Genomic DNA, 24,185 nt, shown 5'->3' with positions numbered 1-24,185 from the left:
ACTAGAAAAAGAGCAGAGACGAGCTAACAAAATTGATAAAAGGAATGGAGCATTTTAGTTACGAAAAAAGGTTAAAAAATGTAAATCTTTTTAGTTTGGAAAAACGGCGCCTCAGAGGGGATATGATAATATTATACAAATATATTCGGGGCCAGTACAAACCATTATCTGGAAATCTATTCATAAACAGGGCTATACATAGGACACGATGTCACACATTTAGGCTGGAAGAAAGGAGATTTCATCTAAGGCAAAGAAACTTTTTTTTTACAGTAAGAGTAATAAGGATATGGAAATCTCTGCCTAAAGAGGTGGTTTTATCAGAGTCCATACAGATGTCTAAACTGCAATTGGATAAATACTTGCAAAAACATAACATACAGGGATATAATTTCTAATTAGTGGGGTAATAGCTGCTTGATCCAAGGAGACATCTGACTGCTATTTTGGGGTCAAGAAGGAATTTTTTCCTTGTTTGTTGCAAAATTGGAAGCGCTACAGACTAGTTGTTTTGCCTTCTTTTAGATCAACAGCAAAAACATATGTGAGGAAGGCTGAACTTGATGGACGCAAGTCTCTTTTCAGCTATGTAACTATGTAACTATATCCCAATGGTCTACTTGAAGCTTAGGTTTAGTTCAACTAGGGTTAGTTTAGGTTAGGTTAGGGTGCATTTAGCAACCATCACTGAACACTTAATTATTCCCTATCAGCTTCAGAATAGTTTGCTCTAGATCTGTTCACTTTGTAGCATCTGGGTCCTGCAACAAAGTGAACATCAAGGTATACATTAAACCCTGCTGTGCTAAATGTGTTGCAGTCAGTGCAACATTCAGTTCTTTTAGCAAACTTACACTTAAAATATATCAATTGAAAATGCATTGAAAGTAACTCTGATTTGCTCACATTGGGGAAACTCACCAGTATCTTGGCACATAAAGCGAAACCTTGACTACTCAACAATGAAGCAGGGGCATTGTTTAATGGGGCTGACACAGGCTGTAAGCTAGAGTGAGGTCCTGAAATCTCTTATCCACTTTAATGCAACATATTTGGAGTTAAAGGGACACTATAGTGACTAGAACAACTAAAGCTTAATGTAGTTGTTCTGGTGTCTATAGCCTGACCCTGCAGACTTTTTGCGGTAAACACTTTTTTTTTCAGAGAAAATGCAATGATTACATTACAGTCTAGGAGCCCCTCTAGTGGCCACTTCTCAGGTGGCCATTATAGGTGCTTCCTGGGTCAGTGCTGCACAGTGTGCAGCACTGACGTTTAGCATTTCCACGCTTTGCATGAGACACTAAAATTTCCCTATAGAGATGCATTGATTCAATGCATCACTATGACGAGATGCTGATTGGGGCAGCCGGGGCGGCATTTGGCTCCATCCCCACACCCCAGCTTCTTGGCTGATATAATCCCTATGGGAAAGCATTGTGATTGACTTAGATAATTGATTCTGATGATGACATCCAAGTAAACGAGGCTAGGGGTGGAGCCAGCACCGACGGACAAGCGCTGCACTGGAATTAAGGTACATTTTCTAGTTATTTAAGGGGGGCTAGCATGTTTTTTAATGCTACAGAGTTTGTGTTCCTGACCCTATAGTGTTCCTTTATACTCAACAGTGAGGATATTGCTGTTGGTTTAGGAGCTTTAATGTAGAGTGTGCAGATCACACGTGTTCTAGTTTAAGGTTGGACATATACGACCCCACAGAGCCCTATACAGGTTACCAATTTATACAGGTTACCTTCATTCACACAGAGATGGTTAATGGGGCCAAGCAACATCATAGTTCCAGGGCCCTTGCCTAACCACTGGGCCTCAGGCAGTCACCAAGTGTCATCTTATGGTTAATCCTGTTCTGGGGCAGGATAGGTTTTGGAAGAGTTTAAGTCTATGTTTATGGGATATATGTGTGTGGAAGGGTCCATAAAATGTACTCTTAGGCTGAACTTGATATTTTTGCCACCTAGCAAGCCCCCTGCCAGAGTATAAATCACTTTTTCCATTAATAACCCAACATTTAGCTTAAAAGTTAGTGCTTACTAAACAGACCACTGAAGGATCAACGCCTTATGGCTACTTCAATTATTAAAGTGTCAAAATAAATCTATAAACAGCTAATAATTTCACTCATACTTGGGGAGCTGCTGACAGTTGACGGAGTCTGGATAATTTAAAATTCCATTGTTTTCCATTCCAAAGTTCTGGCAATCACTTGCAAAATATTGCCAATCTTCCCAAGTTGAATTTGCGTGCTTCTGTCTTTGAATTTTTAAAGCTTGTGGCATAGGGCTGTAAAACTGAATGATAACATAGAAAACCTGAAACAAAACAAAACAGCTTGGGTTTTAGGCCTTGGTACTATCGAGATAAACTACAACATATAGTTGTAGCACATAAGTTCTCAAGCATGTCCTTACCCATTACTCCATAACAATGTCCATTTTAATAATATTTTACCATTAGAAGGGGGTAAAGCAATGAGTAGATAATTAGATGGTTTAATACAATGTTTCAAATAGAATCCACTCTGTGGTCAATATCCCATTGGCCATATTTATCAAGGACCTTTGGAGCAAATACAAAAAAAGTTACAGAAACATCTCATTATTATCAGTGAAAAATTGCACAAAATTGTTTTCCATAACTGTTCCACCTGTTTCTTGATAAATGGTTTTTCTATGACACATTCATTATTGGCCCACAAACAACTGGTTTCCTCACCTTGACAACTGAATGTTAAGGTTCAAGAGTTTGCATACTATGGACACAAAAAGAGAGTAGAATGCTGCCCATACCAAGTTTTTCATTTTTTATTTTTTTTTGCCTTTTATGCCTTGCCTTTGTATGATGTGTTTGAACTTGAGCAATAGAACTGACCTTTCATTTGGAGGGTTAAATATTCCAGCAGTCTGCCACCATAATTGTGCCTAAAATTAAGTGCCATTTGGGAAGAAACGTGTTGGGTGGCTGTCCTAGGCATATGGACTTTTTTATTTTTCTCTGGTATGCTTGTTAGGCATCAAGGATTGCCGTGGAATTGTATTTTTCGTGTCATTTTATCTCATTTTTAATATACTTTCTGAAGTAAACACTATGTTTTAATGGACCACTCCATTATGAGTAGCTACGTTCAAGTATGTACTTAGACAACTGGACAGTGTTAGCAGGTAAATCACCCATTAGTAACATTTGTTATATTGGGATTAACCAAATCTTCTTCTTGTATGTCGTGGTCCACTGCCTTTAGACGGGTGAGTGTTTTCAATTCGTTATTAATTTATATATTTTTTTACATTGTTTGGCTTTTTGATGCAGTTCTTGTGGGTTCCAGGATTCTTTTTAGCTGGAGCTGCTGTTGCCCATGAGCAAACTGTTTTCTTTTTACGTAATTAGGTATGGACTTCTCACAAATTTTCTTTGTCACTTCAAAACTCATTGTGATCTGATTTAACTGCCAGCTTTCTAATACCAATGTAGCCTGATACTACCTGTTTGTAATACTTATTATATTAATTGCTTAGCCTGAATAACCAGTTACTTTTTTAAAAAGCTATTTAAAATGGAAATAAAAGAAATATATTAACATTAAATGCTAGTAAGAGCTAGGGGAAAAAAATATGAGGCTTATGCTGATTAATTCTTTAATCTCATTTTCTTTTCACTGGAGTCAACAATACTTTCATCGACAATCTAGTAATATTAAATAAGGCAGTCATAATATTATACTGTCATTGGAAAAGTATAGTCTATTCACAAGAAAACTGACTTTACTCAATGCCGATATCATTCTGCTACACTAATTAGATAAGAGTTATAAGAACACTAGTCAAGATAATTATGGTCATGTATCATAATCAGTAAAAGGAGATGCTGATGAAGGCAGAGTTGAAAGATAAAGTAACGAATCTGAACACACTATTAATCTACAGAAGCCATCAAACTATGGCAGCATCACTGAGCAAGCACATTGGCAGTGTTAGCAATCAAATGCATAGTCAAGATGCACACAGACATCATCGATGATATCAGCCAAACTTAATATGCTCGCTCTATTACGTTGAAACCACTTATTTGCTGCCTAATCACTGTTTAAAACTATAATGCAATACTAACATGACTTAAATGTATCATCCACATAAGCTATAATCTGTTTGGATAGATTTTCATCGCAATATAAAGATGAAGTTCTAAGGTAGCAGCCCTCTTCAGTATTTTTTTTTTTTTTTTTTACAAGTGACATTTATATTGATATTCAGAAATAGAAATTAATACGAAAAAAAAAAAAAACAGAGATAATATCGAAAAGCAGTTCGGATATAAAATATTTTTTATAACGGAAGTCCTTTTGTTGTTGTTTTTGTTTGTTTGTGTTTTCCTTTCCTTATTATTACTTATATTGTTCACTATAGAAACTGATTATGTGGTCACAGTCGTGTACAGTCACGAAATCAGTGCTAGATTTGGGCCTGATGCTGACAATTATGATGAGGCTATATAAAGAATCTTATAGAAAGGTAACAATAAAACAGCCATACCTTCTACATGTCTTGCATCTGGTAAATGTGGTGCAGGAGGGACACTAGCAAGATACATTTTAAGTCTACATATAACCTTAAGTCAATCTCTCTTCCATTTTTCAACCAAGTTTACCTAAACATCTTACAAGCCCCACATCCTTTATTTATGTTAAATATATTTTTAGGATCCATAGGCCTATCGTATAGGCAGGGCCTGGAGCTGCAGATTTATTAGCCCCTAAATTAATCTGGCTCGGCATGTACACCAACAGTCGATTCTCTTTAGCTACATTATTACATTCAAAGTATGCACTTGAAGGTGTACATAATCCAACTAATCCTAAATGTATTTTACATAAACAGCAAAAGAGGGTAACGAGTCTTTGTAAATATATCTATGGCGGAAGTAAATAGAAATAAAATAAATTTGAGCTTTTAATAGTATTAAAGGAAGGAATACTATAACATCAGTCAAGCCAGATGGTTAGAAAACTGTAGGTTAACAGGAGATAAATTAACTAGGTGAGAACACACAAAAAAGTCTCAGCACCAGGATGGCTGAGTGGTTAAGCTGTTGGATTTAAGATCCAATGGCCAAATGTCTGCATGGGTTTAAACTCCACTCCTGGTACGTGATGTCTTTAAATGCTGTTTTAACCATTCCAAATGTTATTGATCTCCTTAAACTTGGAAAAAAAAAATTTGGGAGTGAAGGGCAATTAGTCAATGGAGTATTTCCAAAGCAAGGTCTAGTTACCCGTGGGGTACCTCAGGGATCTGTACTTGGACCAATTCTCTTTAATATTTTTATAAGTGATATTGCAGAAGGTCTTGATGGTAAGGTATGTCTTTTTGCTGTTGATACTAAGATATGTAACAGGGTTGATGTTCCAGGAGGAATAAGCCAAATGGCAAATGATTTAGGAAAACTAGAAAAATGGTCAGAGTTGTGGCAACTGACTTTTAATGTGGATAAGTGCAAGATAATGCATCTTGGACATAAAAACCCAAGGGCAGAGTACAGAATATTTGATAGAGTCCTAACCTCAACATCTGAGGAAAGGGATTATGGGGTGATTATTTCTGATGACTTAAAGGTAGGCAGACAATGTAATAGAGCAGCAGGAAATGCTAGCAGAATGCTTGGTTGTATAGGGAGAGGTATTAGCAGTAGAAAGAGAGAAGTGCTCATGCCATTGTACAGAACACTGGTGAGACCTCACTTGGAGTATTGTACGCAGTACTGGAGATCGTATCTTCAGAAGCATATTGATACTTTAGAGAGAGTTCAAAGAAGGGCTACTAAACTGGTTCATGGATTACAAGATAAAACTTACCAGGAAAGGTTAAAGGATCTTAACATGTATAGCTTGGAGGAAAGACGAGACAGGGGGATATGATAGAAACATTTAAATACATAAAGGGAATCAACACAGTAAAGGAGGAGACTAAAACTACCACAAACTACCACAACAAGAGGACATAGTCTTAAATTACAAGGGCAAAAATTTAAAAATAATTTCAGGAAGTATTACTTTACAGAGAGGGTAGTGGATGCATGGCATAGCCTTCCAGCTGAAGTGGTAGAGGTTAACACAATGTGGGAGTTTAAGCATGTGTGGGATAGGCATAGGGCTATCCTAGACTTAAGATAATGGCAGGGACTAATTAAAGAATTTAGAAAATTGAGTAGACTAGGTTGACCAAAAATTTTCTTATCTGCTGTCACATTCTATGTTTCAATGTTTCTATGTCTTACATGACATATTTCTGGTATATCAGAACCAACTGTATGAAATATGCAAAGCCTAGGGGTGCGACATTGTCATCCACCAAAAGTCACTCCCAGCCAGCAAAGAGTGTCATTCTAACGACAAGAAGAAATGTTTCCCTAGTTTGTTGCAAACTTAGAAAGCGCTTCAAACTGTTTGTTTTGGTTTTGGTTTTTTTGGAGGGGGTTTGCCTTCTTTTAGTTTAACCCCTTAAGGACCGGACTTTTTTTGCGATGTTGTACATTTGCGACCAGGCATCTTTTTGACACTTTTGTGGTGTTTGTGTTTAGCTGTAATTTTCCGCTCTCTCATTTACTGTTCCCATACAAATTATATATTGTTTTTTTCAGGACAAAAGGGGCTTTCTTTACATACCATTATTTATATAATCTCATGTAATTTAATTTTAAAAAAATGAAAAAAATATGATGAAAAATTGAAAAAAATACAAGTTTTTTTGAATTTTATGTGAAAAATCTTTTACTCATCTACAAAAGCGAATGAAAAAAAATGCTAAATAGATTCAAAATGTTGTCCTGAGTTCAAAAATACCCAGTGTTTACATGCTTTTTGCTATTTTTTTGCATGTTATAGGGCTATAAGTACAAGTAGGATATTGCGGTTTCAAAACATACATTTTTAAAATGTATCAATAGTGACATTGTAACACTATTATCTGTCATAAATTGCTAATTAACACCCCAGATGTACATATTTTTTTAAAAGTAGACAACCCAGGGTATTCAATATGGGGTATGTCCAGACTTTTTAGTAGCCACTTAGTCGCAAACACTGGCCAAAGTTAGCGTTCATATTTGTTTGTGTGTGAAAAAAGTAAAAAACTAAATTGAACGCTAATTTTGGCCAGTGTTTGTGACTAAGTGGTTAGTAAAAAAAGACTGGACATAACCCAAGGTATTGCAAATGGGGTGTCTTCTTTTGCAAATGGTATGCCATCATGGGGTTAATTCTCATTCCTGGGATACCATACGCTCTCAAAGGCAACGTAACCAACCTGGCCATTTTCAATGTAAAAATATTTGACCCATATATTTGACCCTGTAACTTTCAAAAACGCTATAAAACCTGTACATGGGGGGTCCTGTTCTACTCAGGAGACTTTGCTGAACACAAATATTAGTGTTTCAAAACTGGAAAATGTATCACAACAATTATATCATCAGTAAAAGTGCTGTTTGTGTGTGAAAAATGCAAAAAAAGTCACTTTCACTGACAATATCATTGCTGTGATATGTTTTACTGTTTTGAATCACTAATATTTGTGTTCAGCGAAGTCTCCCGAGTAAAACAGTGCCCCCCATGTACAGGTTTTAGGGTGTCGTAGAACGTTACAGGGTAAAATACAGTGATAGCAAATTAAATTCTCTGGACTTTCGGCCTGGGTTGGCAGGCAGGTCCCTTAAATTGCAATCAATAAAATAACTTAATTATGTAAAAATATTACATAAATACGCACGTAGAATTTAAATATATATGCATATTTATATATTTGAAGTCTACGTGTATATTTATATAATTATTTATGTAATTTTGTATATGGACATATGAATAGTTCGCATTCTTTTTATTTATTTATATATACATAGATATATATATACAATTTAATTCTAAGTGTATTTTGATATAAATATATATATATATATATATATTAATATCAAAATACAGTTAGAATAAAATTTCGTATAGATATATATATTTTTTTTAATTTTTATTATTATTTTTTTTAATTTAATTTAATTTAAATTACTTATTATTCTTATTTTATAATAATATATATATACAATATATATAGTTATTATATATATTATATATATATATATACGTGTGTAATTTAATTATAAGTGTATTTTTATATTAATATATGTACATATTAATATAAAAATACATTTAGCATGACATTGTATATATGATATATAGACATATATTATATAGGTATAATATATGTCTATATATCATATATATACAGATATATTATAATATTTTTTTTTATTAACTTTCACTTTAAATTTATTTCTGATTTTACAGTTGCAGGGAGACTGCTTGTCAGCACAGACAGTCCCCCTGCAGGCAGAGACTAGGACACCTATTGTGACCATGTGGTCGCCCTGTTGGGCGATCACATGGTCACAGGGGTCCTAAACCGCCATGGGGAGACTGTCTGGGCTGCAGGCAGTCTCCCCACACCGGGAGCACCGCCGATCGCCGCCAGGGGAACGACGGCGATCGGGTAAGTACATTTTAAATTTAGGACGGTTCAGGACCGTCGTCGGTCGGCAAGGGAAAAATGCCGATGACGGTCCTGAACCGTCCAGCGTCCTTAAGGGGTTAACAGCAAAAACAGATGTGAGAAAGGCAGAACTTGATAAAGCTGTGTCACATTTCAGGCTATGTAACTATGATCAACTAACACCCATGCCGTCATTGTTACTTGGGTGTTCAGGCAAAGTAACAACCAAATCAAGAATGTAGGACTTTTTCTCGATATAAACTTCTATTCCAAATTGCAGCCAACTTTTTTTACAGCGTTATTTGACATTTACTGTTTTTACATGCATCATACATACACGGTTTGACTTGAACTCTACAATTTAAATTCCTTAGACTGCAAAACATGAAAACCTGCAATTTCTATGGTTGAACTGTTTCCTTGGGCTGATTACTCAGACGGTTCTGATTTTGGGATGCTAACTTCCTTATTCCTTTCTTCACCCTATTCCCTATAAAGATTGCTATGTGTTCCATTTTAATATGTTTTTTTTATTAGCATCCTTTCAATCATCATATTTCAATTACAGTAAATTTGTATTGCTACCCGAACAGAAAAGCAAATTACCTCTAAGTCTGTGAATCAGGACATCTTTTAAAACAGCATTAAACAACAATTTTGAAATAAAATACATTTTAAGTATAAAGCTATAATGTGTATGTGTACATTTTTAACTTAAATCTAATTTAGAAAATAAGAGTTACCTGGAATTGTCCATTGAGTAAGTCTATGGTAATAGTGATTCCGGTATCAATGTCTGACGATGACAGCAAACGTGAAATCCATGTAGTTTCCAGATCCTTATCATTAATATATGACACTGGGTGTGAATTTGGATTAAGCCTTAAAATTCTGTCCTTAGTTGTATCATTAATACCATTAGGAATGCAATATCTTTGTTCAAAAGGGTGTATACGGGGGTGGCTTCCTGTGCAACGACACTCGGACTGAACATGTAAATATGGAAAATCACCGGAGAATACCTCCACAATTTCTCTGTTCATATGAAAAAAAAATGATATTAGATATTTTTCCTTCCAGCGACCAAAGCTAAAATACAGAAAACGTTGATTATTTCAGAAATCAGAAAAATACATTAATAAAAGTAACCTTAGATCAGCGCTAGTGAAAGACAGTATGTATTGATGTTAGTGTACGAAGTACAAACTAAGATTTGTAAATGTTGTATCGCGGCAGATATAATAGTTGTAATGGAAATATCGTTCTTGCTATTACAAGTGAACTACTCTCTCTATAACAATTTTAATTTGAGCGTTGCAATACACTCTGTAATAATGTTTTCTGACTCTGACAAGATTAGCAGCAACAAAACTGTCCATTTATTTTGGTTTGTAATGACTTTGTAAACTGTCTTGTGATTCAAGATTAAAGTCAGAAAACTTTACCGGTTTATTACAGACACTGGATTGTAACATAATCTCAATAGGAAAACAGTTACCAGTTAAGTCCTTAGAGATGAAAAATGTTTGTTTGTTTTTTTTAACAAACTTGTGCTTGAAGTAATTTCTGACTTAAAGGACCACTCTAGGCACCCAGACCACTTCAGCTTAATGAAGTGGTCTGGGTGCCTGGTCCCTCTAGGATTAACCCTTTTTATTATAAACATAGCAGTTTCTGAGAAACTGCTATGTTTATATTAGGGTTAATCTAGCCTCCAAATCCTCTAGTGGCTGTCTCACTGACAGCCGCTAGAGGCGCTTGCGTGATTCTCACTGTGAAAATCACAGTGAGAGCACGCAAGCGTCCATAGGAAAGAATTGTAAATGCTTTCCTATGAGACCGGCTGAATGCGCATTCAGCCGAAAGGGAGGATCGGAGGCGGAGAGGAGGAGGAGAGCTCCCCGCCGGCGCTGGAGAAAGAGGTAAGTTTAACCCCTTCCTCACACCAGAGCTCGGCGGGAGGGAGACCCCTTAAGGACACATGACACATTCCCTTTTATTCCAGAAGTTTGGTCCTTAAGGGGTTAAAGCGGTACTGTCATGCCGAACTTACCTTTCCCCAATCTCTTCTCTCCCTCTGTCAGGATCTGTCCTTCATTTCTTCCTTTCTGCTCTACTTTTTTTTTTAAAAAAACATGACAAATCCTATGCCTGACCATCTATGACCAGCGGAGGAGCAAAGTGTGCTCTTTTTTCTGTGGTCCGAGAAATTTCCCCACAATTCTTACCTTTCCTTTGTGATCCCCCAAGAGGCTTCCTGTCAGTATTCCTGAACGTCCTGTTATTTAGACAGAACACTGGCGAAACTACTGAATTTCATCCTAACAGAATGAGAACTGTTTGTTAATTCGTGTTAGGATGCAATTCGGATCGGAATTTCATTGTAAATGAAATTCACTGCTCCCGGCCACTTCTATTTTTACATATTACAAGGAGGGAGCTTTGCCTCATTCGTTTGAAATTTTGATTCATTTATTTGTCTTTCTGACGAATGAATGAATAGATGAATTCCCAAGTGTTTAACTGGGCATGCGTGGGAATTTCACAGCGCTATCTAGTGTGGGCAGATGATGTGTCCCTCAGGGACTTCATCTACCCACACAAAGATGGCGGCGCCCAGGACCTAGGTCCAGGCACGAAATAAAGATGCAAAAATAGGTAATATGTGGGCTTAGGGGCATTTGGGGGTAACTAGGGGGACAATTAGATATAGTGGAGTCGGGAGGGTGGGGGTAAAAAAAAACGGGATTCGGCCATGATAGTGCCGCTTTAATGCAATGTACAAATCTGCTTATGAACTGAATGAAAACATCCACTCTGATTACATTTCAAAGTAAATTCTGCTACTGTCTAAAAATGTGTAAACTTGAGTAAGGGAAATTCTAGTTTGCTGAAATGGTTATGGTGCTTGGAGCCCTGCTTTAATATTTAATCAGTGTGTCACAATATCAGTGACACTTTTGAAAACAGGCCTAAATGTGTGTTACTTAAATAAAGTAAAAGAAAAATATGTTAGAATTCGATATAATCGGTAGAACAATCCCTAATTGTTGATTCTACGTTACCTGTTTGTAAGGGCTACCTCATACAAGCGAAAATCATGCATTCTTCCAATAAACTGTTCAATACCTGTTTAAATATAAATATATTATCACTTTCAATGATACACCAAAAATTCTCTACTGTATATGCTTGCAGTTTTATTAACCGCACATTATTTCATTTCTTGCACACTTTTAAAACTTTCCATAATGATCTTGGTGGCTTCATTCTTTAATATAAAAGGATGATTTATATTATCTTTGAAGAACATTTCATACCATTTTTTATTCTGATTAGCAAGGTGGTATGGAGGCCGCCTCATTAAGCTGAAGTAATGAGCCAGTCTAAGTGCCACCTTTAATAAGTGAAGAGATTGGTACAATTGTTCTTTAAAGTTGTAGCATAAAGACACAAAATGTTCCTACATTATCACCACAACATGATACCTAAAACAATTGTTCTTTTTTATGTCACTAAGTAAATATTTTTTTATTAATTGTCCCTTTTTTTCCCCTCTAAGCACACTGTTGTGAGTAGCACTGCAACAGTTAGGAAATACATATTTAAAACAATTATATAACCACCAGTTCCAGTTTATATATTACCTAATCCTCGCAACGTGCAGATATAGTGGTAAAGTTTAAATGCTGATGTAATAATTATTTTAATGTTGATCTGTTGATCTGTGCTAAAAAAAAATGATTGATTAAATTTTTGTTTGTTTTTTTTCCCATTATTGCTTTCTGTACCCCCTTTTTATTATTTTGTGTATAACAAAATGTTTAATCAAGATTAAAAGTTTTAAAAAAATGCTTGTTTTGTGTAGTTAAATATAGAGTAAAACAGGAGGCACCAAGAGTATAACTTTGGTTTACAATATTCTCACATCATATTTTATTATTTAACATTGTTGGATACACTTTTCAAATGATTTAATAGAAGGAAAAATGTTTGAATGTCATATTTTGATAGTTTATGATATATTGATATATTTCTATGTATAATAAATTATTTGATATTTTAATATTTTGAGAAAATAATTTTAAATGTTTATCCAAAAATATTATATCCTTTTAAAAGTATATCTAACATCATTAAATCAAAATTTCAATTTACATTTCTTCTTTAATAATTGCAATTTTTATTATCTGTTAAAGGTACTGCATATTTTGACATACCATTAGTATTTTGTCCAAGCACAATAGAGTTGTGATCTCCACTGTCTGAAATAGGGCCACTTAAACTTCTTGAGTCAAATGGTGTACTATCTTCTTCCAACCCATTGATAAAAAAACTAATTATTGTGTGATGGACCTGAAATTAAAATATATACAGTACATGAGTTCATATAAATGAATGAGTTGTTGTAAAAGGCTTGAGGAAGCCAATACATTCCATAAACATAATAATAAAACCGCATTGGTCACTACATGGATTAAACATATTTGGTTATCTACTGCATAAAAAACAATAATACATTATGCATACTGGACGTGTGCATTTAGTTTAAATTGAATTATAATTCATCAGAATTTTTGTCGATTGGCAGGTCATCTGAATTTCATAACTTGGAATCACGAAAAACCAATATGGACAATGACCTAATAGTTTTTTTGCTTTTGATTCAGTGTTCCGTCAGTGGCACCAAAATAGAGATGATTGATGGTTTAGGGGTAGAACCACTAAATCAAATAAAGGAAAAAAATCTAATAAATATATAATAAAGCAATAAACCAGGAATAAGTCAGACTGAACATTTAAATATGCAATCAAAGGCTTAAGGAAATTAACGCTCAATATCATGAATATGTACACAATGTGTCCAAAATTTGAATGGTAAAATACCATTCTTTTCGGTAAGAACATGGTCAGAATTCGCTCATTAAAAAGGAGTACAAATTAACCTATTACTGTACTGCTAAATATATTTACATATAGCAATTTCATGGTCTTTTGGTCCATCTGAATAGGTTTTCCTGAACTGTTTGCATATACAATATTCTGACAAGCCAAATTGCTGAATTAAGGAAATTTGGTGAACCAAACAAAAAATGTTGTTTAGGCTGAATAGAATCGACCAATCCAAACTTTACTGCCATGCACAAGTCTATCCTTCAAACTACAAATAATATATTTAAATCAAATAACTTACAATCAGTTTTATTCACTAAAGTCCAAAATGATCCAATACCAGCAAACATACATATGGCTACATATGGGAAATTTTGGACTGCAAACATTGTTCACACTGTTCAACAATGGATATTGCAATTCAACACCTGAATGTTTTAAATAAAATGCTTGCTAGCCAACCACCACATTAAAGTCAAAAGAAATAATAATAATTAAAAAGCCTATGAGGTTCAAAAAGACCTCCTTATTTATCAAGGGTACACAAAATCCAACGACCCTCGACTTCCTCTTGCACCTTCCTGGGCAGGTATCCACCTACAGGCCTGGTCCATTCACAGATGCTACTGATGTCTCTAAAATTATACAAACAGAACTGCTCAGAAGAGAAAAACGAAATAACATACAGACAAGAAAGTATGTTTAATTACCGGTACTGTAAGTTAAAGCAGAATAATATTTAAGGTTTATACCTCAATGGGAACTGCATTACAATTGATAATTCAAACAATGTACCCTATATAAAGCATCTAAAAGGTAGCATACAACATACAGAGGCAGCAAAGCAAGTCTACTTCTAAACCTGGGGTAGAAATGATAAAGCTCATAATGAATTAGGTGTTATTCCTGGTAACAATTAGTACTACAAAGGTTACTACAATTCCGAACGTTATTATTATGTGTAACCCATTAGTTGCTATTATTATGTGTAACCCATTAGTTGCTTTGAAATTGTGAGTCAGATTAGAGTTTCACAGCAGCCGAATGTAGAAACCCTACTGTTATTCTGTTTGAGTTTTGTTCAATAAAGCAACCACCTATTTAATTAAAACTATCGATGCCAAGTGTTATAGCTCATAACCACATAATTGACCATGTACCTTAACAGCAGTTTCAGATTACTTCAATGCCACTGATCTCGGATCTCAAGTTAAACTAGTCAACAAAGAAGATATCTGACCTGAAGATATATTTATGAAATTAGTATCTTGTAATACCTTTTTTATTGGACTAACGGAATTTTGGAAAGACAAGCTTTCTGGAGAACCTTCCTTTCTCAAGTATAAAGAATTTCAGAACAAAAACAACATATAGAATTTAAGGTTGCTTTGTGATCTGGGATTAACCCCTTAAGGACCAAACTTCTGGAATAAAAGGAATCATGACATGTCACACATGACATGTGTCCTTAAGGGGTTAAACCAACATTAGTGCAAATAATACACAGGTTTGATAGAAAATATACACCATTTTACATCTGCATCACTAAACGAATACGGCTACAATCTCTACTCTAACGGCCTCATCTCACACTCATACTCACTCATAGGAACAGTGATGTGATGTTCTGCATTTAACAACCTGCAGTAACTCCAACAACTACAAGGTACTGACAGAAGCTTGGAAGATATTTCACCTGATTTATTCTTATATTGCTACTATATTATCATGTGTTACTATTGAATTGTTTCCAAATATACTTGTAGTTTGCCACTGTAATTATCTGTGCATGCAGTTTTTATCATTGTCATTTAATGTTTCTGACCAATATTTCATACATAGTTATTAATTTGTTAGAATTTGGTTGCAAAACTTTTCAATTGTATGCAATACATTGCTACTCAACCCACTCTCCCCCCTCCCCTTCCCTCCCTTCTTCTCTCCTCCCCCATGCTCATCCTGGCTGTAAATACCTTCATATAACTATTCTATCTCCATCTCTGTTCTTCAGGCCTCATCTCACACTCATACTCACTCATAGGAACAGCGATTGTGATGCTCTGCATTTTCTTTTCTCACCACTTCCCACCCACCCTCCTCTCCTCCCGCCCATCCAGGTTCCTCCTAAATATATAGCATGCTCCTCCAGCTGTTTGAGATTCTCACTCAATTACCTCTCCATTCCCTTTCCATTTTACCAATAGCTGCTTCTCTCTGGTAACTCTTTTAGCCATCACCTCCAAATTCCCCCTGCCACCTTTTGCTACCTTTAGATACTTTGTTGCACCTATTGTAGCTACTTTGGAGTTTGAATTTATGAAAAGGGGTGGGGCATTCATTTATCCCTATCTCCCATACCCTGTCCGTACATTGATCTGCACAACTTTTAAGTATCTTACTCGGGTCATAGCAACTCTTAAGCTTCGGTGGAGAGCATTTATATACACATCTTTTCTACCCACATAAGCTTTGTTTGCTACCCCAAGATACTGTACTGTGCATTTAAAATAACTACAAACTCATTTAAAGGGAGACAGTTAACCTTTATCTCATCTTGAATTTCATCTCCTAACCCCATTAAACATTAACATTAAAAGACTATTTTTAACAATTGTAACTCTATACCCTTATTTTGAGTTATTTACTTTACGTATGGGCAAACCTTTGGCCGGTTTTTGAGAGTAAGCATCTGAGCAAGACTTGGGTTCTCTCTCTCAATATCTCAACTTTAAAGGACCAATCTAGACACCCAGACCACTTCAGCTTAATGAAGTGGTCTGGGTGCCAGGTCCCTCTAGGATTAACCCTTTTTTTTTTTATAAACATAGCAGTTTCAGAGAAACTGCTATGTTTATAAATGGGTTAATCCAGCTTCCAAAATGCTTGTAAATGCTTCCCTATGAGACCGGCTAAATGGGCGCGCAGCTCTTGCCGCGCATGTGCATTCAGCCGAAAGGGAGGATCGGAGGCGGAGAGGAGGAGGAGAGCTCCCCGCCCGGCGCTGGAATAAAGGTAAGTTTTAACCCTTTACTCTCTATCCAGCCCGGCGGGAGGGGGTCCCTGAGGGTGGGGGCACCCTCAGGGCACTATAGTGCCAGGAAAACGAGTATGTTTTCCTGGCACTATAGTGGTCCTTTAAGGATTTTTCTCTATTCATATACAATTAAACTGTATTTTAATTGTATATTTTTTCCCATTTTTTTCCCATTTTTTTTCCCCATTTAGTCCAATCTTTGACTCCAGGGTCAGTTTATCCTAACCCTTCTGTCATTCCTTTTTCTAATTCTGTATATTGTACGTTCTCAACTAATTGTACAACGCAGCGGAATCTGTTGGCGCTTTATAAATACCATAAATAAAATAATAAATATAGTGATGGCGAAATTACACACAAAGAATTAAGCAATTTGGTAATTCAATAACACCCACAAAGATCAGCACACACTTAACCACGAAAGAGGATTCCATGAGATTCTAAGGCAAATGTTCAATGTACTGTGTTATTGTTTCGTAATTTTTTTCAAAATTATCAGGAAGAAAATATGCGTCACATTTCTCTCACTTACCCTTAAGCAAACAGAGAAAAAATATGTTTAAAGGGTTACTCCAACTACCACATCTCCTTTTTGAAGTAGTCATGGTGGTAGGAGGCTGGATGTACAATGTTTAACCTTGTCATTTGCACTTGTGTACTGGTGGCTAGTTGCACCCCCAACACAAGTGGCAACTCTGTTCCGGGCTGACTAATGTAAATTCTGTGAATATTTTACATCTATCATCAGCAAGCACTGCATGCTGACAACAGATGTAATGTAATTATCCCCTTACAGGCAGAGCTTTGAAGGGGAGTCTTATGTGTCCCCTTCCTCCATACTGCAGTGCTCCCACCTTCTAATTTCACCTTTTGATTTTGTTTTACTTTCTCCCTCTCCCCTCCCTCTTGCCCACTCCCCCTCCTCTTGCCAACGTGTGCATGCGCTCCGAGCCAGCTAAATGGTCCAATCAAAGTCATCTCTATAAGAAGCTTTTGATAAGACCATGCAACAGGAGGGGCATGAAAAGCAGAGCTAGAAGGTACCGTAATACTTATTTTAAAACTATTTAACTAGCGATCAGGTGGGGCGGGTGGACATAAAGCATAAAGCCCAATATGTCATTATTCGTTTAAAAAAAAAAAAAAAAAACATTTATAAGAATTTGAGTAACCCTTTAAGAAAGGAAGAGATTAATGAATGGACAAAGGAACAAATGAACAAGCAAACAAAACGTGAATGAATAAAATACAGGGTTATATACAGTTTTAAATATCATATATATATTATATTATTCGTACACCACCAATAAACACATACAACTATCGATTATAGTAATTAAGATTAAACAATGACCAGTATTAGATTTTACTTTTAAACAACAAAGAGGGAACAAGCTATCATGAAGACAACTAACCTTTCCTGATGTCCAGGAGCTTTTGCTTTTCTATCAAGCCTTACGTTCACCTTAAAGGGAGACTATAGTCACCAGAACAACTACAGCTTATTATATTTATTCTGGTGAGTAGAATCATTCCCTTTCAGGTTTATATATATATATATATATATATATATATATATATATATATATATATATAAATGAGAAAATACCGGCACTCTAGGTCTTCCAAAATCGCTCTTTTATTCTGTCAATAAAGGTGGTCAACGTTTCACCTCCAATTCGGAGCTTTCATCAGGACACATCCCAATGTGTCCTGATGAAAGCTCCGAACAGGAGCTGAAACGTTGACCCCCTGGATTGACAGAAAAAAAGAGCGATTTTTTCATTTTTATTTTATAATTGTGACTTGGCACCAGGCTATATTATCTGAATGTTGGAGTGCAAGAATTCAATTTTTATTTTATATATATATATATATATATATATATATTCCCACAAAGCTCGACATATGCCATCTACATGTTAGAGATCTCTGAATAAACTTGTCACGCACACACTGTTCAGTTGGCTAACACATCATTTCGAAATATATATTTGTACATAAAAAAACAAGATGAGAGAATATGTTTTAAAGAACCCACAAACACTCCAATCACATAAGCAGTAAACAATCACATCTACAGAGTATGAGTGCCCATTGGAGCCAAATAAGTGTTTAGCAATAGCAAATTATATTCTGTTAAGAGCAATATCCTGATTTTTTATTTTTCTTTCAAAAGCAGAGCATAAACATTCAACAACTTAACTTCAATGGTTTGTACATTTTTCCTTATGATAATAAGCTTGAATTGCCTTCCATTCAAAGGCTGGGTGATTATGATCAGAGCCTCAGGCACTGCGATGCTGCAGATATGTTTGTGAAGGGGTGCAAAATTACATTCGAGAACCGTTATGTTACCGGCAGACTATGTTTTAAATAACATTCCTGATACTATTGCTAACAATTTCTGTAAATTGTGCATTTCCAAACCCATTATCATGTAGAATTTACCACCGAAGGTGAAAAAATTAAATCTAAGAGACGTTATTTATTGCTTACAAACATTTTGTTTAGGAAGTTAATGTTGTATATTTTTTTTTCCTTTCAAGCATTACTACCTTATTCTTTCTATTTTTCACATTTCCCAATCTATATGCATGCAAACTGTGTTGAATTTCATTACAAAAGCTTTTAAACATAACAAGTGTGGATGGAATTGCATTTTTTGTATTATTTTTTTTACAGCCTGTTACTGTCATTCAGTTCCTTGACTGTTATCGTTATAAAAGATACAGCCATCCCACAGTGTTATTTTTAACATTATCTCATGTTTTACAACATCTTTGCGCAACGCACAGACGTATGAAATATAACTCATGGAAAGTTCTCAGTAGTATTAATGCATAAAAAAGAAAATGGTTCCATCTCGACTGTCTTAACCGAGCCAAAAACTGACGAAGAGCCAATTTTCCTTTATCACATTAGCACAGCCATGAGGGAAACACATTTGTTCTAGTCAACTACACTAAAGATACCATTACCAATCTAACATATACATGTTTTATATCAGCAGTATTCTCCGAGTATGAGGGAGCAAACAATATATTAACACTAGCATGACAGTTTATTTAAGAAAAGAAAATTGTCTCTGTAGAGGGACAGAAGTTTGAAATGTATGTCTAAAGCTCTGTGTCACTGTTCTAATGAAGGTAATAATTCTTTAAAAATGTTCTTTATAGCAGGAAACACTCTTGTGATAGTCTTGTCATATCATTCAAATGAAAATGTTCTTTTTTAAGTTTAACTTAACCTTTCTTTTTTTAATGAAAAATAAGACAGTTTTTTCCTTAAATAATCAATAAAATGCCATATTTATTGTGTGTGTGTGTGTGTGTGTGTGTGGTGTGTGATATAATTTTTATTACATTACATTTTTAGGTTATAATTAAAGCTGGTATAAGTGTTAAGGTAGTATAGGGGTTAATAATTAGTGTTTAGGTACTGTAGATGATAAGGTCCAGTGTAGGAGTTACGATGTAGGGTTACATGTCCCAGTGCAGCCTGACACCAATAGGAGTTACAGTCTCAGCAGCAGCTATTTCAGCTGCTCTCATTAAAATGATGGAAGGTACCAATCAAGAGTGGAACTCCTATTAATCTTGGGCAAAGCATAGGAGTCAAAAATATGATCCGTCCATTACAATAATGATATATTTATATATGCAATTTTTAATTAGATCTTTGTGATTTTTTATAGAATGGGGACCGTACTGAAATGTTTGCACTAGATACGATAAATTTCAAATCAAACGATATATACAGAATATTATATTGTAAAAAGAAACCCAAGATATATTGGAGCTTGCACCGTGTCTGTGATAGAGGCGTTTATATTAATACTGGATACCAAGGAAGGTTAGAATGGACAATATTTTTTCTTGAGAGATGAACAATTGCACATAAAACATTACTAGAGGGACTCTGCTAGGCTGATTATTAAGACCTATCCAGGCATCATTGGAACTATCTCTAGATTCTGTAATTAAATAATGGAGATATATATATTATACATGGTAAAGCAGAGGGAAGAGTACAGATAGGAAAAAATTCACTTGGGATATCAGTAGGTTTTTTTGTTGCTTTTTAATGGGATTTAAATATTCGGAGGTAGATTTTGATTGTATAATGACTTATGTATTCATACTGCACAAATAAACAAATACAACTATCACTTATGGTAATTAAGATTAAACAATGACCAGTATTAGATTTTACGTTTAAACAACAAAGAGGGAACAAGCTATCATGAAGACAACCAACCTTTCCTGATGTCCAGGAGCTTGTGCTTTTCTATCAAGCTTTACGTTTACCTTAAAGGGAGACTATAGTCACCAGAACAACTACAGCTTATTGTATTTATTCTGGTAAGTATAATCATTCCCTTCAGGCTTGTTGCAGTAAACACTGTCTTTTCAGAGAAAATGCAGTGTTTACATTACAGCCTAGAGATAACTCCATTGGCCTTTCCTCAGATGGCTGATAGAGGTGCTTCCTGGGGCAGTGCTGCACACCCTCTGCATGGAGACACTGAACCCCCCTCATATAGATGCTTTGATTCAATGCATCTCTATAAGTAGCTGCTGATTGGCCAGCGCTGTGTTTGGCTTGTGCCTGCTCTGCACCTGATCTGCCTCCTTGGCAGTCTCCGCCAATCCTATGGGAAAGCATTGTGATTGGCTCAGAGAATTACTTCTGATGATGTCAGCCAAGCAGACAGATCAGGGGCAGAGGCAGCAGCGGCAGACTTGAATACAAGTAAGAGTTTACTATATTAAGGGAGGAAGGGCAGGGGGGGCTAGATGGTGGTTTTAACACTATAAGGTCAGAAATAAATGTTTGTGTTCTGTTCCTTTATACTGTTTCTTTAAGACCTGTCATTCCTAAGACCAAGTGTGAAGAAACTATTTAAAGTGTAAACTGCACTGCACTCTACACCTATCACTACCTGCTCAACAACTTCATTAAAAATGACCAATCCATTATCTATCAAATAAGTCCATCTTTTTTCATAATGTTAACATTATTTATTATCATTATGTCAGATGATCATACTACCATTTCTCCACACATAATTACTTTCTTTTCCTCCATACTTTTACAACCTCTTGGGATTTGAATAATCAAGCCAGCCAGTTCTTTGAATTGCCTACTACTAAATAACAGAGAGATTCAAAACCCAGCAATGCACTAAATTGTCTTTCATTGAATTGGTAAAATCAATAGACCTGAGGCTACCTTGTCATTCCATCCAACATCAATTAAAATAATGACAAGGTCTGATGAGAGTGAATCCCCCAGTCCATCAAAAAAACTCAATTATGAACGTAAATATGATTCTCTACTACTTTAACAAAAGATATATGAATTTCCTAGTATCCAGTCTATCACTAGCAGGCACCCCATACACCCCATCTATTCTGGGTATACACTGATCAGCCACAACATAAAAAATACCTGCCTAATATCATAATGGGCATGTTGCCAAAACAGCTCTCATGAGTTGAGGTATGGACTCACAAGACAACTGAACATGTTCTGTGGTATTTGGCACCAATACATTAGCAGAAGATCCTTTAAGTCCTGCAAGTTGCAAGGTTGGGTCTTCATAGATTGGATTTTATGTTCCAGAACATCCCATAGATGCTCAATAGGATTGAGCTCTGAGGAATTTGAAGGGCCAGGGTAACACCTTAAACTCTTTGCCATGTTTCTCAAACCATTCCAGAATTTATGCAGTGTGGCTGAAAGAGGCCACTGTCATCGGGGAACACCATTGCCTTGAAGGAGTGAATGTGATCTGCAATAATCTCTTGGTAAGAGGTACGTGTCAAAGTAACATCCACATGAATGCCAGGACCCAAGATTTCCAAGTAGAACATTGCATAGAGCATAACACTGCCTCTGTCAGTCTGTCTTCTTCCTATAGTGCATCCTGCTGCCATCTCTTTCCCCAGGTAAATTACGCACACAAATCTGGCCATCCACCTGATCTAAAAAAAGAATCATGATTCATCAGACTAGGCGACCTTCTGCTATTGCTCCATGGTCCAGTTTTGAGGCTCATGTCTCCATTGAAGGAGCTTTCGGCAATATACAGTGGTCATCATGGGTACTCTGACAGTCTGTGACTATGCGGCCCCATATGCAGCAAACTGAAATGCACTCGCCAGCATTAAGTTTTTCAGCAATTTGAGCTACAGTAGTTCTTCTGTGTGATTGGAACAGACAAGTTAGTCTTCACTCCTATGTGCATCAATTGGCCTTGGGAGCCCATTACCCTGATGTTGGTTCACTGGTTGTTCTTCCTAGAGATGCTCTTACCCAGTTATCTAGCCATCACTATTTGACCCTTAAGATCTTTTCCCTGGCCCATTTTACCTGTTTACATTACATAACATTCAAACACCGACTGTTAACTTGCTGCTTAATATATCCCACCCCTTGGCAGGTGCCATTGTAATGATATAATTGATATTATTCGTCTGTCAGTGGTTTTAATGTTGTGGTTTATCAGTGTATTACCATAATTATGTCAATCACCAGCTCACAAGAAGTGGCACACAATATGTGGAGTGTTGACGGCTGCCTACCCCTGTCCTATATTATAGTAAAATACACAGAATGAATCATGCAAAAGCACCCTCAACATACATTTCCAACTATATGAGATAATTGATTGTAATCAGTCCCAAACCAAAAATCCTGAGTACAAGGTATTCAGTGGAACATAAAATGAAGGAGAATTATCAAAGTGTCACCAACAATTTTCCATCAAATTTTCTGTGAATTGTTTACACTTTTGTATGCAATTTATTAAATCTTTCTTGATTTTTATACAGTCTTCCTTCCTTACATCGTATTAATTATTCATTTAAATACTGGGACGAGAAGGGAGTTTTGCAAAGCACTATTTAGCAGACATACTGTGCTATTGTAGACTTTTTTTGTTTCAACTGGCAGACAGAAGAAATCTGAAATATTGGAATTTTATTACAATGGCTGTACCAAGCTAAATTGTTAAGGAATTTGTAATACAAATTGTCAAAACTAGAAAATAGGTGATTGACTGGTGTGAACTACTTAACTTATATCTTAGTTCTTGTATAAGTTGTGCATTTTGGTTATAAAAGGTGTATCCGATGTATTGGAATACGTAGGATTTTTAACATTCTGCTTGCTCATTTTGATTTTGATCTTTGTGAAAATAATTAAAATTTAACAGATTTAATGGAAAGTCAATATTTACAAAGCCCTTCAGGACAACAATATGTAATTACTGTGATCTAATACAATAGTTAAGAATGAGTGACAGCTACAAATTACTGCCCTAAAATATATTTGATTGCAACCAACTATTAATGTTGGGGATAGGACAGAACATTAAAGAAATACAAGTACCTAAACAACTGCAGAATGCTGTAGTGGTTAAACTGCAAGATATTGATAACGTTCATCAGTTTTTATCAAATCTTTTTCAAGCATTGTAACAAAAAAGTCCAAACAAAATTCAAGCTTATCTGCTTCTTCATAATTATCTGGTCAACACATTTGTATGGTTTAGCAGGATTTGTCTGTGCCATATTGGCTCAAAATGGTGGCTCACAAATTTTTTTCTTATATTTTAATGGCAAAAATTGCCAGTTAAGTCTTTGTTATATCAGGGCATTTACTTTTTTACCTTAGCACCTAAGATTAATGAATACATG

General features: G+C 35.6%; 1 protein-coding gene across 1 annotated transcript in view; it reads right to left on the bottom strand.

Moving 5' to 3' along the window:
• USH2A (usherin) overlaps positions 1 to 24,185 on the bottom strand; it is an 800,771-nt gene that overhangs the window by 727,657 nt on the left and 48,929 nt on the right. Inside the window, exons 3-6 of the mRNA XM_063441883.1 lie at positions 12,773 to 12,908; positions 11,618 to 11,681; positions 9,296 to 9,587; positions 2,149 to 2,333 (exon numbers count right to left, since the gene is read on the bottom strand). Coding sequence (XP_063297953.1) covers positions 2,149 to 2,333; positions 9,296 to 9,587; positions 11,618 to 11,681; positions 12,773 to 12,908 — 677 coding nt within the window. The remainder of the gene's footprint in view (positions 1 to 2,148; positions 2,334 to 9,295; positions 9,588 to 11,617; positions 11,682 to 12,772; positions 12,909 to 24,185) is intronic.

Source organism: Pelobates fuscus, chromosome 2 (genome assembly GCF_036172605.1).
Source record: "Pelobates fuscus isolate aPelFus1 chromosome 2, aPelFus1.pri, whole genome shotgun sequence".
Lineage (NCBI taxonomy): Eukaryota > Metazoa > Chordata > Amphibia > Anura > Pelobatidae > Pelobates > Pelobates fuscus.
This window is presented reverse-complemented; position numbering and strand designations above follow the sequence as displayed.